Source organism: Punctularia strigosozonata (genome assembly GCF_000264995.1).
Source record: "Punctularia strigosozonata HHB-11173 SS5 unplaced genomic scaffold PUNSTscaffold_17, whole genome shotgun sequence".
NCBI classification, from domain to species: Eukaryota; Fungi; Basidiomycota; class Agaricomycetes; order Corticiales; family Punctulariaceae; genus Punctularia; species Punctularia strigosozonata.
In genome coordinates, this window is record NW_006767449.1 from 466,573 (window position 1) to 481,145 (window position 14,573).

Sequence of the window (14,573 nt, forward strand, 5' to 3'; positions counted from 1 at the left end):
GGACGCACCGGAGCGGAGGTCACGTGCGGCGGTGCTGATTCTTGGGCGGCGAGGGCAGTCTCGCTGGCTGCTCGCCGCCACATCCTAGGGGCGGCAAGGAGGTCCGGCCTCCCCTCGTTTCTTTCGTCCCACCCTCCTCTCCCTGGTGGAGCGGACCCGTCGAATCCATGTTAATTTAGCATAGACATTTGTCTACGTACTACGGAGTAGGTATATACCGGAATCAACGCTTCAGCAACCTAGGGCAAGATTGAGAGAGTCGACCGAGTAGGTCGGGGGCGAGCCGTCGCGCTCGCACCCGGCCTACGCCCAAGCAAGAGCTTCACCCACACCACACGGTGACTCCCTCGACGCGCCCTAGCGCGCAACTGCGGGCCCGCAGCCCGCCCAAGACGGGTAGCAAAGAAAACCCGAAAGCAGAGCTGGCGCAAAACGGTCTATCGTAATGAATTTAGCTGTAATCGCGGGCGGCCAAGGCCTAAGGTCCAAGGAAGGCGCCAATAGCCTTCGCCATCAGTCACACACGTGGCACGCTGTAAAATCCGGTTTGAGTCGACTACGTATGCACCCACAACCGGTGTGCAAGCAAGGACGTCGAGTATAAGTTGAGTACGGAATACGCAATGCTATTCCAGCGCACAGTATTCAGCCCACTGGAGCAATGCAAGTCCTTGCAGACATGATTTCGAGTCGGAAGTTAACCTGATACAAATCCGGAGCGAGGCCATGCAGTAAAGCAATTCACAGCGCTCGTGCTTATCGAAATGGAGACCAAGCGTGGGAGTCTTCGGCTCCCAGGGGTACCGATAACGCCGGCTTACTGCGCGAAGGCGCTAGGCAAGAAAGCGCGGTTTTGACCAAGCCTGGGGTTACAATCGGGATACTTTCCTTCGGTTCTCGACGCGGCGTTCGTATTGCGGTCTGTCGCGGCGAACAGCGGTCAGGGTCAGTGTTCTGAAGAAGTGGGAGTCGATAACTTACAGTCAGCCGCTGGTCGTCATCCACAGCAAGGCACGTACAAGACAGCGATATGGCGAGCACAAGCCCTGAACCAGAATGACGATGCATCAGTGTTTTTACGTCCGACGCATTCAAGCGAGCTTACTGGTCGAGTTCCGTCATCCTACTCCATCTCCTCCCCCTTTACGCCCCCCGCTTGATTTCATTTCACGAACAGCCGCTTGCCCTTCAAGGGTCTTGCAGCGCCAACACGTCCTGCCTCAGCCTGATACATCCGGTACGCCTCCCGCAAATGGTCCGGGGTCAATGGCCCGTGTTCGTTTCGTCGAGCTTGCACTCGTCTCGCTGGATTGTTACATAGGTTAGCAACCTGCGGCGGGAGAGACAGATATCCGCGACGCACCCTTCTCGATGATCTCGCCAACGAAAACCTTCGAGAAACCAGCGACGATCTGAGCTACCGGCTGCGAGACCTGCTGCCCCAGCGCTTGTTGGATGACCTGAAGTGTGAGTCGGTCAGCGCAAGGCCAGGGAGAGCAGGGAGGGGAGAGGCATGAAGCGAGGCTGGGATGAGTGGCTCACCTTCCGCACCGCTTGCTTGGGCAAAGCGTGCCGCCGATATGCCTCGAACCGGTCGTATTGTTCCGGACTGAGGTTGTCCATTAAGACTCTGGGAGCGTGATGTCAGCACTTGGCATCCGCCCATGCATGTATGGTACGCACTTGAGATTGTCCTTCGACTGACTTTGATACGACAGCTGCGCCGAGTAGTCGTCATCCGCCATCGCAGGCAACAGCTCGTCGTCTCCTTCGCCATCTTCATCGCCCACCTTCATCCCCGGTGGCCCCATGGTCCCAGACCCGTAAGGTGTTGAACCGATGGTTTGATGGTTCATGTTGAAGCCGAGAGAAAACGTGTTCATCGACGGTCCCGTCGTCGCGGGCGATACCCCAGTGACACCAGCGTCCATCCCGGGTAGGCTCAGCGTTCCAACCCGATTCATTTGGTCCGACGACTCGGCCCCCGCTCCTGACGGGTTGGCGCTCACCCACGGAGTAGACACACCGGGCACGATGCCAACCGAAGGCGATGTCGGCGCATTGGAGTTCCACGTATGTCTGAGTCCGGATGGAATCGTGGTGGTTATACGCGGCGTGGTCGTCCCGACACCATTGGTCGCACCGCGCGGTTTTCGTCCGCGTTTCGCGCCGTTGTAGTGCTTCGGTATCGAAGACGTGATGTGCCCTTGCTGTTGCGCTAAGAAGGCACTGACCAGGGTAGCTGACGTTGTCGGGACACTGAAGTCAAATGTTGGAGGCGTCGACCCCGGGTTGGGAGATCCCATTGATGAGAGCAAGGAGGGTACGGTGAATCTCAAAGCTGAGTTATGCGAGGTGAAGTCGACACGCGCGACGTGTCACGCGCGCATTACATGCTCTATATAAACTGGAGCCTTCCGATTACTTGCTTCGCAACGACATAGTAGCAACACTGTTCCCTTATCTTTGTACTCTACAGCGTATATGTGAAAAGCAACTAAACATCAGTCGTCGGGGAAATGGTCCTCGTCGGCATATATAGATCATCGTCGCGGCAGACCCGTATCCAATCAACTGTGGCATACCTATCGCTATGCAAAAGATCTTCGTTCGCCGCACTCTACCATTCAGAAGCGAGGTGTCTCGGACCCAGAAGGAGAGCTTGGCTCGCTCCCCTCCATTGTCAGATATAGCTCGACCTCCATATCGGTTATGTCGGTTAAGATAGTGGAGGTTCGAGCCAGGGAGCCGTTATTCGGACGCACAACCGCAGACCCAACGTCTGACCAAGTGCGCGTTGGCGCGAGGTGGGGGGAAGAACCGGAAGCTTGGGTGTCCGTACCAGAAGGAGAGCTCGGCGCACTTGTATCCTCCTGCATCGTCAGATACAGCTCGACCTCCAACTCGGTTATGTCGGTTAAGACAGTGGAGGTTCGAGCCAGAGAGCTGTTATTCGAACGAACAGCGGCGGATCCAAGGTCCGACCAAGTACGCGTTAGCGTGAGGTGACCGGAAGATCCAGGGGCTTGTACGTTCGTGTCGCCGTCGTTCGCAGGATGGATGCCATCCACTGCAAGAGATGGGACATTTTGCACGATGACGGGATCCGCGTCCTCTTCCTGCATCTCTTCGTCGCTCTGGTCGTCATCCCCATGAATGGCGCAAATCGTGTTGGCAGAATAGATCTCGTCACAGCGATAGCGTTCGACCGACTCGTCCCACCAAGACAATGGTATGGGACCCAGCTCAGGCATCTCGATCCCTTGCAGCCAGTCGTGGGCACGAGCTTCGAATAATCCTATCCGGTCCGGCACGGACTCCTGGGTTAACTTGGTGAGGAGGTCGCGAGCTGTGCAAGTGACTTTGGTGAGTATCCTGCTTTAGCGAGATGACAGTCCACTCACCTGGGGGGCTCATGGCATTTAACCTCCTTTGGTTCAGTTCCAGCTGTCTCTGCCCCATTTGCGTAGCGAAGGGCAAACTTATTGTCTCTTTCGCGATGCGATACAGAGGTCTCGCCCACAGCCTACGAAGCCAAATTCAGAAATCTGTATTCATATGCGGGCATAGCGATGGACTTACAAGAAGAACATGATGCCCCCTACGCCGAACGCTTCGCTGTATAGGTTGTACCAGTTGGAAAGCAACTCGGGCGCAGCCCAATGTGCGGTCCCGGGTATGACCTGGGGGCCCGGCAGGTGTGCATCGAATTCTATGAACTGCGTCTTGTCGATAACGAGCGTCGTTTCGAAACGTTCCGTGAGGCCAAAATCGCAGACTTGGACGCTCAGGACACTATCCTCTCTTTCTCTGAACACGAGGACGTTCTATCACATCTTTTCGTCAGTGACGATGCAGAGCCAAGCTATCGAATGAACACACCTGCGGCCTCACGTCACCGTGTACATAGCCCTGATCATGCATGTACTGCCAATGAACAATCAGTTGTAGCCCTACAGCGTGCAAAACCAAATCACTCACGTTCAAGCCATCCGTTACTTGAGCGACGATAAAACGAGCCAAATTCTCCGCTAAACGTAGCAGGAACGTTAGCAGGGCATAATGAAGCATTGATGTCCCTAGGAACGCGACTCACGCTGCTTGCCGTGGTGCTTGACGTAGTCGTAGAGTGAGCCGTAAGGTGCGAAAGGGGTGACCAAACCTTCCGTACGCGAATTAGTCAAAGAATACAACACTTCATGGAAACACGTACAGATGAGCTTTTCGACTTCTCTGTGGACGAGGTGCCAACTGAGGAACGGAAGCACGTTCTTATGCCGTAACTTCTGCCAGGTGCAGATCTGACGAGCTACCCTATGGACATCGACTACGGCGTAGCTGATGTACTTGACGGCGACTGCGTCCGAAAGATCGTCAATTGTGCGCATGGCAAGCACGATATCTTTGAAAGGTGAGTTAGCTGCTGTCCGATCACTGGACATGATGGCGTACTGCCTTGCCCTCCCGATGCGATGACTTGGGCCCCTTGACGGCGTGAGTTCCGTTTCTTGTTGCTTGGCATCAATTCGTAACGTTTGGCATGCTGGGGCACGTCCCGATAAACGAAAGCTAGCCCGAGGTGTGAGGGGTGGTCTTGGATGTCATTCAACATGAAACCGACATACCAACATCGCCGGCCCGAAATGTAGCATCTGGCCGGACCCGCCTGATGGGCGGAAATTCGTTCGCATGTATCCATTCGCCGTTGACCTTGGTGGCAGGATTAGAGGAAACGCATCGGAACGAGGGTAGTTCAGAGGAATGCGCACAAAGATGTTAACAGTTTTATCCCGAGGCTGGATGTAAACGTTTGGTTCGCAAGCCTTGGATCCTCGTTTCCATATGGAGAACAGAGGCATCTCGTCTGCGAAAGCACGATCGACGTCAAGAAAAGGGGCCTTAAAAGCTGGCTGCTACTCACGTTCTAGCACTCTCGGCCTAGCGGAAAGAACTGCGTGTTCGTCGCAGAAAACGTGCCACTCTTCTGAAATCAGGCCGAAAGGGATCTTACGACCATCTTCAATAGTTTCCAGGTAGCCCCAAATAGGCTCCCGGATCTTATACAAGATAGCATCAAGTTCGGCCAGATGTTGAGCAACCATTGGGTCTGAGTTGACTGTGGGCGCGAGGGTATAGCAGTATCAGGACGTGTTCCACTTATGTAGGCGTGGTTGACGGTGGACCATCTCCGCTGGCCATGCCATGTGGCCTTGAACGAGTCCAGCTGAAAAATCGCGTCTCAGTGTCCCATTGTCCGTCGCGGCCACAGAGTGACACGTACTAGGTAATGGCACGTTTCCGATGCCACTGCTGAGTGGGTAAAGGCTTACCTTTGCGACCTGTGCAACTCCTCCGAGCTCGACAAGCTTCACCCGATCCTGTTCACGGCTTCATTGTTCGCATTCCGGGCAATCTGACGAGTCACGGGGGTATGTATTGCAGCGCGAGCTGAGCGCATATCCGGGATCCCCAGTGTGAACGACTTTTGCATCGCTCATCGAGTTCCAGAGATGTTCTCTGATGTTGTCGCTGGTCAGGTGGTAGCATGAATAAAGTCTTGTCGAGTCAGTTTGATGTATGACCTGATAGGTACAAATGTGATGCGCGGTACCAACAAGCCAGGATACCATCGCGTCCTACCACCTTTTACAGCACCCCGGTCGCAGCAACGCCAACAATCGACGGAGTCGAACCATGGTTCAGGCCGGCAATCGATCCGTTCATGGCGAACGCAATGCATAGCGGAGGGCCAACAGCACGACTCTCAGCCCCACCGCGCCTGGCTGTATGTCGGAAGCTCCTCGTCCGCGCTTGGGCCTGCCGCAAGCTGCCCGACGTGCCCCTCGACGCGCCACGCCCACTCGTTCCCCTCCTTCCACCGGAACGTTTCCCCGCCAAAGTTAACGCTTAACGCTGTACGCCCGCTGACACCGATCGCGGCATACACGTCGTGCGCGCCGCGCGGGAGGTAGACGCCCTTGAACGCGTCCGGGAGACGCATCCCGTTGTAGGTGTAGAAGATCGCGGACGTGCGGGGGCCGGCGTCGGAGGATAAAGATGTGCTGGTGCTGGTGGGGAAGACAAGGCCGCAGCCGACGACGTCGCCCGGGCGGACTTGGCCTGGCGCGAGTAATGGTGTATAGTCCCGTCCACCATCGGGGTCTTCGAAGAACTTGCGGCAATCATCGAGGTGCAGACCGGCGCTAAGTCTGTTCCAGCCCGGGAGGCGCCAGCTTGGGTACGGGCGAGAGGACGTGCCTGGATATATGCGCGCGTCAGATGTCGCGTTGCGAAATTGAAAGACAAGGAAGCGGGCGCGTGCTGACCTACGGCGATGACACCGTTTGCGTCCATCCAGTCGATGGTCACCTCAAAGTACACGCCCGCCTTGCCACGCGTGTCGTACAGTCCCGCCGTGATGGGAAAGTCGCTCAGCAGACACGTATCGCCGCACGCATCTTCGGTCTCGACGCGCGTTACCGCTTGTCCGCCCTTCGCCTCCGACGAGTTCGATATCCGCCCGACGAATCGCTTGTTGTTGGGCCAGTCGAGTCCCCATGCTGCGCACCCCACCGCTGCGATCCGGTCGATGGTGTGCGAGGGCAAAAGCCTCGGCGGATCCGGAGGGTGGTCGGAGCAGAACTGCTCAGCGGCCTCGTAGTCCGCATCGGATGCCTCGTTGTAAAGCCCGTCGGCGTGGCTTTTCTCGGGTGCGGCGGTCCATTCTGGCGGGGGCGCGTCGAGGGCGAGGTCAGCACTGGATGAGGATGAGGATTTCCCGAAATGTTGTTTCAGCCAGGAGGGCATGTTTGTGTAATCGTACTTTGTTGTGATTCCGTTCGGGCGAATTTAACGTTATACGCATCGCCAAGATATACAAGGACGACAACGCCGCGATTGTGAACAACCTGTGCGAGAAGGTATGGTGGTCGTAGTCAAGCAAGGGGCCACTTCGCAAATGCTATCCACACTGACAGGTCACGCGGTCGACTCTAGTCGACTCGTGAAATTCCTCGACAACAACAAGCAGTCCAACAATTAGAGTTCTTCCGATATCTCTATGTTCCCAACATTAGTCTTGTTCTGCTTGAACGACTGGTCGCAATCGACTCGAGGCAAACAATGCCTGCTGGATGCTACATGAGGCCGACACCTCCACCCCATTCTCGCTGCTCGGCATACTGGTACTCCTACAACGACTACACCGTTCGAACGTGCAAACGTGCCCACCATCCGAAGTAAGCTGTGCAAGAACGATCCGTGCCTTTGAAGTCCTGCGCTGTGTCTACTGGAAGGCGCTCGAGGACGGCCGTAAGTGATACCAAATCTGAGCTCTGGATACACCTAGTACACACGAGTTCTTCAATTCCGAACGGATGACTGACGTAGGCATAGATTCTATGACCCTCTATCCGCCAAAAGATTTGGTCGTTTCGGGCGGCACCCCAGGACTTCCATCACCTACACGCGCCCTTCCGGCCTCGCTGACAGAGCCGTTGCTCCAACGGACGCAAGGGAAAAAACGAGCCAGATCTCCTACTTTCAGAGGCGATGATCGTACCAAACGAACTCGAGTGGAGGGCGGTCGGCGAGATAGGAAGGCCTGCGCTGTGCGTGCCTTGGCCGAGATTGAATGGCTGCGCGATCGAAAACAGGACGTCCTTGCAGCCACCACGGAGGTGAAGCAAGGCTATGAGCGGATGAAGGCTGCGATAATCAGCCTAGGGAAGGAGCGTGCCTGCCGTAAGGAGACGGCGACAAACAAGCTGCTGTAAGTTATCCTCGCGTGTGTAGCTGCTCGTCATCTCAAGTTGTCCGACGCAGTTCCTCCGAGGAGGCTAGACTATTCGCGAACGCTAGGCCAGAACAGCGCGAGGCCTTTTTTCGCATGAAGTTCGGTGCAAAGAAACCCTATCGAGAACATACAGCCGAGGAGCTCGAGGCGTTGTACGACGCCCGAGCCCGCCTACCCAAACGCCCAGAAGATTATACGCCCAGAGAGCTTGCAGATTTGTATAGATCCAAGATCGACGCAACTCCCGTTAATTGCACCTGCCGACGGACTACGCTACAGCAAAACCGGGCTAACAACTCATCGTTCACGCATCCTAGGCCCCGCATGGGTGTGGATGCGCAGGGAGTAGCATTCGAGGACTGGTCCGCTTGCCCTCCTCAAATTGGCACGGAGTATGCTTCTTTACCTACGAAAGAACTGCTTCTTCGCTATGAAATATCCGGGGGCGATGGCGATGCACGCATCTTTCCTATACCGCTTGGCCCACGACGTCCCAGGGCCTTCTCGACGCAATTCACGCTCCAATTTCGACATATACCTTCTCGAGTGCACGATACGCTCGAGGCGTGGCATGCTGAGAATGGCCGGTGCTTACCTTGCATTGCCAAAGCTATGCGGACGCTCCCTCCTTGGATCATCGGATGGTACCCTGCTGACTATATCATGGAGAACGGGAATCCTGTGTTCGTGAATCTCAGACAGGACGAGCTGGTCGAGTGGGATGAATCGCGGAAAGGTTGGCGTCATCTCATCCTTGACCACCACCGGTGGGTACCCGTGGAAGAGTTGGAGGAGAGACCCAGCGATAGCACCGCCGATCCGAAAATTGTGAACGGATCGAATTTCAGCATCCCCGAATCGTGTACCATCGCGTACATGCATTGTGTAGACACATGATGATTGAGGTGCTCGGCAATTGTGCAAATTACTTGCGTTGGACTAGGGGATATGCGCCATGATTCCCTCCCACATGGAGCCCCTCCCACTATTCGTGGACTCACCCGAATGAAACACTGCACGACCTTGCGTTATGTCATGCTCCGTGCCGTGTATCTGTTAGGTCCCGTTGAGGCTCGAGCTCGTGCGCCGCGGCGGTAGGGTCGAGAGGCTATGCCTCGACACGCGTCAGACGTCGTGGTACGAGAACGAAAGGCAAGAAACACGGGAGCGTGCTGACCTATGGCGATAGTACCTCCGCCTACATATCCGCCTTGCCACGCCTGTCGTACAGCTCCCCCGCGATGGGTAAGTTGCTCAACAGACATATCACAGCACGCATTCTGGGTCTCAACGCGCGTTACCGCTTGTTCGCCCTTCGCCTCCGACGCGCTCGATATCCGCCCGACGAATCGCATGCTGTTGGGCCATTCAATACCAGTGTTACGCACCCCATCGCCGCGATTTGATTGATGGCATGCGAGGGCAAGAGCCTCGGCGAATCCGAAGGGCCAGAACAGAATTATTCGGCGGCCCATAGTGCGCATCGGACGCCTCATTGTAGAATCCGTCAGCATAGCTTTGCTCGAGTGCGGCAGTCCATTCGGGCTCAGGGTCGGCGTTAGATGAGAATGAGGGTCCCCCGAAATATTGTCTCAGCCACGACGGCATGGAGGAATCGTACATGATTGTGATTCCAAGCCGAAAATGTAGTAGGGTAGAAACAGTTGGCGCCCGCGTTCTCAGCCTCGTCTTATACGCATTGTCAATGTGCCGATTTCGTAGTCGTCAGCGTCGAGCAAGTTGTGTCGAAAGCTATAGTGGTCGCAATCAAGACATGGTGGGACGTCGTAAAAGCAGTCCCTCTTAGCGCGTGATATCTCATTTTCAGCCGCCGCCGACGACGTGGACAAGAACAAGGCAAGCAGTCCTACGACAAGAGTCCTTCCCACACATTTCTCCGCATCCTCAACAATAGTTCTTGTTCCATGTGGGGTCGTCGCAATCCATTCGCAACAAGAAACGCATGCTGGACACCACAATTTCAGGACGACGCAACAACCGCCGTTCCCGTCATACTAGGCTTCAACATCTGCTTGACTCTTTGACCCCGTAAACCTGCCCACTACTACCCGAGATACCTTGCATGAGGACGATCCGTACCTTTGCAGTCCAGTTGTAAACGTCCGACAACGTCCGATACGGAACTCAAGTTTGATCTTGGCCTTCGGAAGTCTTCCCTGGCACCTGGTACGCCCGGGCTCTCGGAATACAGACCTGATGACTGATACAAGCATAGATTCGATGAATTTCCCCATGTCGCAAGATACGACCACTTCCATCGGTGTCCCTGGACCCTCATCACCTCCACGCGCCCATCCAGCCGCGATGGCGGAACCATCGCTTCGACGAACGCGAGGGAAAAGACGAGCTGGATCTCCTACCGTTATAGACGAGGGTCGTACCAAACGGAGTCGCATGGACAGCGGTCGGCGAGATAGGAAGGCCCGCGCTGTGCGTGCTTTGGCCGACATTGAATGGCTGCGCGACTGCAAGGGGGATGTCCTTGCAGCCACCACGGAGGTGAAACAGGGCTACGAGCGGCTGAAAGCTACCATCGTCGACCTGGCGAAGAAGCGTGCTCGTCGGACGGCGTTGGCGGCGAAAATGCCGACGTAAGCTGTTCTTTCTGTTATGAACTGCTTCGTTATCTCACTATCCTCGACGCAGTATTTCAGAGGAGGCTCGACGCTTTGCGAATGCTACACCCGAGCAACGCGACGTGATGTTCCGCGCCAAGTACGGTGCGAAGAAACCCTGGCGAGAACATACAGCAGAGGAGCTCGAGGCGTTGTACCGAGCCCATGCCGGCCTACCGAAACGCCCACAAGATTATACATTTGAAGAGCTTGCGGAGTTATACCGGTCCCAGCTTGACGCATGCCCCGTTCACTGCACCTGCAGACGGACGGCGCTTCAACAGTCGTGGTTTGATAACTCGTCAATCTTGCGTCCTAGGCCGCGCATGGGCGTGGATGCGCAGGGAATAGCATTTCAGGATTGGTCCGCTTGCCCTCCTCAAACTAGTCAGCAGCGCGCCATCCTGCCGGAGAAGGAAATGCTGCTTGACCGTCAACTAGCCGCGGTCTGGAATCCTGACAGGCGCATCTTTCCGGTGACACGTAGTCCACGACGTCCCAGAGTCTTCTCGCCGCAATTCGCCCTCCAATTTCGACATATACCTTCTCAGGTATTCGATATACTTGAAGAATGGCATATTGACAGTGGTCGATGCCTAGCTTGCGTTACCAGGGCTATGCGGACGCTTCCCCCGTGGATTATCGAATGCAATTCCCCCGATAAAGTAAGGGAGGACGGGAACCCTTTGTTCGTGAATTGCAGACAGGACGAGTTAGTCGAGTGGGATGATACGCAGAAAGCTTGGCGTCATTTCGTCCTCGATCATCACCGATGGATGCCCGTGGAAGAATTGGAGGAGAGGCCAAGCGACAGCACCGCCGATCCAAAGATCGTCAATGGATCGTACAACAAACCCATTCCTGACTCGTGCTATGTCGCGTACTCGCATCTTGTATATACATGATTATGTGCAATGCTTGTGATGATAAAAACGTGGCGCGCCATTTCTGACGAGGGCAAGATTTTGCTGTCAGTCCTCATGTACCAATCCGACTTCATTGCCGACTGCCTGCTGTCCAATCTTGCCCTACGTGGCGCTAAGAGCGACACGTATACTCGAGAAGACGATGGAACACTGCATCTCATTAAAACGCATAAGGACTCGCTTGCTGTCGACGTTGCTTTGTTTCGCTTTGTTCGCGGAATGGCCATGCAGTAACTCCGACAATACTATAACAACGGCACCTGGCCTGCTATTGTGCAAGATGTACAGCAGGTTACTAATGTAACTGGACAAAGTATCGTCGCACATGGATAAAAGCTGGTGATCTGGCCCACTGGGGTGTAGGACCCGTTCCTACTATGGATCCATTTTCTTACCCGTGCGCTGACCTCAGCGTAGATCCCGCTGCATTCGCTCGGATTGCATCTTTGGCATACGAACTACGTGATCGCAACTGGGCAGTGCTACAATCTTCGACCCCGTCTCGCCCCAGTATCGTCTTCGGCAACACATCAGAAACGTGGGGCATGTATTATGACAGCACCCCTGACGAGCGAGCCAGCATCAAGTTAAAGATCGGTAAGAACCATTCGTCCCCTCTTCAACTCGACACTCATCGTCGAACGTTCTGGACATACCTGCTGCAGCTCTTGCGAATGAGCAATTCCCTGTAGCTACCCTCCGTCTTCATACCGGAGGCATCAACGCACAAGTTGAGATTCTGCGTGAGGGCCTCGCTTCCGTAATCCATGTACGCTCTATGGCTTCGATCCCGTAACAACATGAAAGGTGCTGATCTGCAGTCCTCTAGATCGACGGCGTACTACTCGAATACAGGCAAACACGCACACTGGTCCCTGGTGCCATCGTTCGCATCGATGGGTTAGGTAGCGTGCCTATTTCAAAACCTTCCATCAGCCTTACTCACAACAGTTCATTTTGATAAATTCTTATTAGATTACAAGTTTCGGTACCTGATAGGCATGGAAGGTCTTCCCCACCACGCCCGTGACTATCCAACCATCCAAGCCTCAGGACGATTCCCAAGTAAGTATGCATGCTTATGATACATGCCTGACTAGTAATGCCTGCAATAGCTATCTCCAGTGCGGAACATCGCAGGACGGGTCGTGCTGTGGCGATCAAGTACCGGGTAGTGCCGATCGACAAGTTGACCTCTGTCGCATCCCAGATCAGGCTACTCGATGAACTGACTCATGCAAATATTGCGTCTCTGAGTGATTGGTTCGTGGGTCGCTCGGACGTGAACGATCCCGTCAGGGAGATCTGTGGGTACTTCATAGGCCCTCTCGAACGCTCGCTTACTGATGTCTTGCAGCTACGGTTACTTTCCTCGCTCCCCTCGGCAGTCTTCACGACTTCATTAAGTTTGGGCAGAAATTGGGTGCGTCAAGTTCACGCAGAAGTTATCTATCCCCTCTACCTATTACTTACTTGATTCACCGTCACAGGCGAGCTTCAGGCGCGGCCCGTCATGGCTCAACTCATGGACGGGCTGATGGTGATATATATGTGTCATACTGTGACTGTAATCTAACACTTCCTTTGTAGTATCTGCATGGTCGTGGTATCATCCACCGCAATCTGAGACCTGAGGTAATCCTCGTATGTTGGTTCTTCTTCGAATACTGATCCATACACATACGACGCTCAAAGAACATTCTCGTATTCCACAAGAGCCAGGGCGGCGTTCCTTCAATCAAGATAAGCGGCCTCGGCTTCGCTGTACGGTCCGGCAGCGCTGAAGTTGGTGAGGTTGGTCAATCAAATGGAACTGACACTCCACTAGCTGCGTGGGCGGCGCCCGAGTTGCTTGTGCGCAAATACAGCCACCTTAGCGACGCCTTCAGCGCAGGGGCTGTGATGTTCTTCCTGTACGTCAACCTGTGTATCTACCAGCTCTGCTTTGACTTGTTGTCGATAGTCTATGGGGACGGCCTCTTTACAATGTTAACGAAGGGTCGAGCTTCGATACGCAGATGCAGACAAGGCAGTCTAATCTCATCGGAATGCGCAAGCAATTGATGAGCTCTGTCGGTAAGTAATGACTCGGTCCACTCATAGTCATGATCTATAATGATTCTTGGCATCTTCAGCATGTGATCTTCTCGAAAGCTTGACCAAGATAGTCATGGAAGAGCGCATAACATCACACAATGCCCGACACCACACCTGGCTTCAAGGACGTCGAGTTCCTCCCCCATTTTTTGGCTATTATGGCTATAATCATCCTCTCGTCGAGACGTTTCGCAATGGGAACTGGAAGGCCTCCTTTACGTCTGATCGATCTGAATGGGCCGGCATTTATCCAGATCCGACTGAGATATTCATTGATGACTCGAACGCGCTGCAGGATGAAGGCTCGGACGTAACAGCTCTTCAAAGCGACCGCCCGGAGCTCGAATGGCAGACATCTCATGATGATGACCCGCTGTTCCTTCCAGAAGATGGTGACAAGTGGGGGCGTCATGTAGCTCGCAGCTCCCTAGACCTGCTCTTCCTCGCAGATCATACTCCTCCTGCTACTGTAGACAGTCCATGGTGGGACCAGGTCTTGGCGGAGCTTGGCGCCGATGTACAGGGAAGCCAGGGCGACACGGACGCAATCACGCACGATGGTGTTTCTCCCGCTCAGCTCAACGTCGTTCCTGATCATGAGGACGTCGGAGAATGGGAGAACATCCCCGCTACACCGAACCCAGTCTCAAGCAAGTCGCGTCGCAAATCCCGCGTTGGTGGTGTCCGCCGCGACCGGCGGGTCGATCGTGTTTTCTTCTTGTTGTTTCGTACGGTACAAAGTTGTGATGGGTTATCTCACGGTCAGCCTTTCCCTTTCTTTTCTGGGTGAAAGGAAGCGGCCCCCAAGGGCCGCCCCCTCTGGGCGCAAACCGAAGGCGGGCCCGGAGGCTCGCCTGAAGTTTGCTCGGAAAAGACTTCACGAAAGATCAGGGTATGGGGCGGGTGGGATTTGATGCAGATACGCCTCCCGCTCTCGCGGTGAGGCTCCGGAAGGAAGAGGCGTGAGAAAAACTACATAGACGCGGCGCTACGATATCTGCTCCCTCTCCCCAAGACGGCGCACCGAGCTTCGCTCGGTGCTCGCCTCTTGTTGTTTCGTACGGTACAAAGTTGTGATGGGTTATCTCACGGTCAGCCTTCCCTTCTTTCTGGGTGAAA

The 14,573-nt window shown here is 54.9% G+C and overlaps 6 protein-coding genes across 6 annotated transcripts; 3 read left to right on the forward strand and 3 right to left on the reverse strand.

Annotated features, from left to right (window-relative positions):
* Positions 1–1,162: 1,162 nt before the first annotated feature.
* PUNSTDRAFT_76092 (TAFII28-domain-containing protein) lies at positions 1,163–1,856 on the reverse strand (the record flags this gene model as incomplete). The annotated part of the gene is made up of 4 exons (XM_007388262.1): positions 1,163–1,305; positions 1,364–1,460; positions 1,543–1,630; positions 1,684–1,856. The coding sequence occupies 4 exons, from the start codon at positions 1,854–1,856 to the stop codon at positions 1,163–1,165; spliced, it is 501 nt and encodes a 166-aa protein (XP_007388324.1).
* A 771-nt stretch (positions 1,857–2,627) lies between these two features.
* On the reverse strand, positions 2,628–5,102 carry PUNSTDRAFT_146483 (kinase-like protein; the record flags this gene model as incomplete). The annotated part of the gene is made up of 11 exons (XM_007388263.1): positions 2,628–3,349; positions 3,405–3,526; positions 3,583–3,827; positions 3,883–3,927; positions 3,982–4,031; positions 4,097–4,162; positions 4,214–4,402; positions 4,453–4,569; positions 4,626–4,710; positions 4,770–4,864; positions 4,922–5,102. The coding sequence occupies 11 exons, from the start codon at positions 5,100–5,102 to the stop codon at positions 2,628–2,630; spliced, it is 1,917 nt and encodes a 638-aa protein (XP_007388325.1).
* Positions 5,103–5,773: 671 nt separating this feature from the next.
* PUNSTDRAFT_27034 (uncharacterized protein) lies at positions 5,774–6,747 on the reverse strand (the record flags this gene model as incomplete). The annotated part of the gene is made up of 2 exons (XM_007388264.1): positions 5,774–6,258; positions 6,327–6,747. Coding segments are annotated over 2 exons (906 nt in total), but the record flags the coding sequence as incomplete, so codon positions are not given.
* Positions 6,748–7,400: 653 nt separating this feature from the next.
* PUNSTDRAFT_138574 (uncharacterized protein) lies at positions 7,401–9,201 on the forward strand (the record flags this gene model as incomplete). The annotated part of the gene is made up of 5 exons (XM_007388265.1): positions 7,401–7,771; positions 7,825–8,623; positions 8,856–8,932; positions 8,985–9,040; positions 9,068–9,201. 5 exons carry the CDS (start codon positions 7,401–7,403, stop codon positions 9,199–9,201), a joined length of 1,437 nt encoding a protein of 478 aa, XP_007388327.1.
* Positions 9,202–10,048: 847 nt separating this feature from the next.
* On the forward strand, positions 10,049–10,884 carry PUNSTDRAFT_146485 (uncharacterized protein; the record flags this gene model as incomplete). The annotated part of the gene is made up of 2 exons (XM_007388266.1): positions 10,049–10,407; positions 10,463–10,884. Coding segments are annotated over 2 exons (780 nt in total), but the record flags the coding sequence as incomplete, so codon positions are not given.
* An 850-nt stretch (positions 10,885–11,734) lies between these two features.
* Positions 11,735–14,397, forward strand: PUNSTDRAFT_146486 (kinase-like protein; the record flags this gene model as incomplete). The annotated part of the gene is made up of 13 exons (XM_007388267.1): positions 11,735–11,954; positions 12,023–12,126; positions 12,187–12,262; positions 12,333–12,422; positions 12,473–12,664; positions 12,715–12,780; positions 12,848–12,897; positions 12,948–12,992; positions 13,053–13,146; positions 13,186–13,270; positions 13,321–13,433; positions 13,493–14,187; positions 14,248–14,397. The coding sequence occupies 13 exons, from the start codon at positions 11,735–11,737 to the stop codon at positions 14,395–14,397; spliced, it is 1,980 nt and encodes a 659-aa protein (XP_007388329.1).
* Positions 14,398–14,573: the final 176 nt, after the last annotated feature.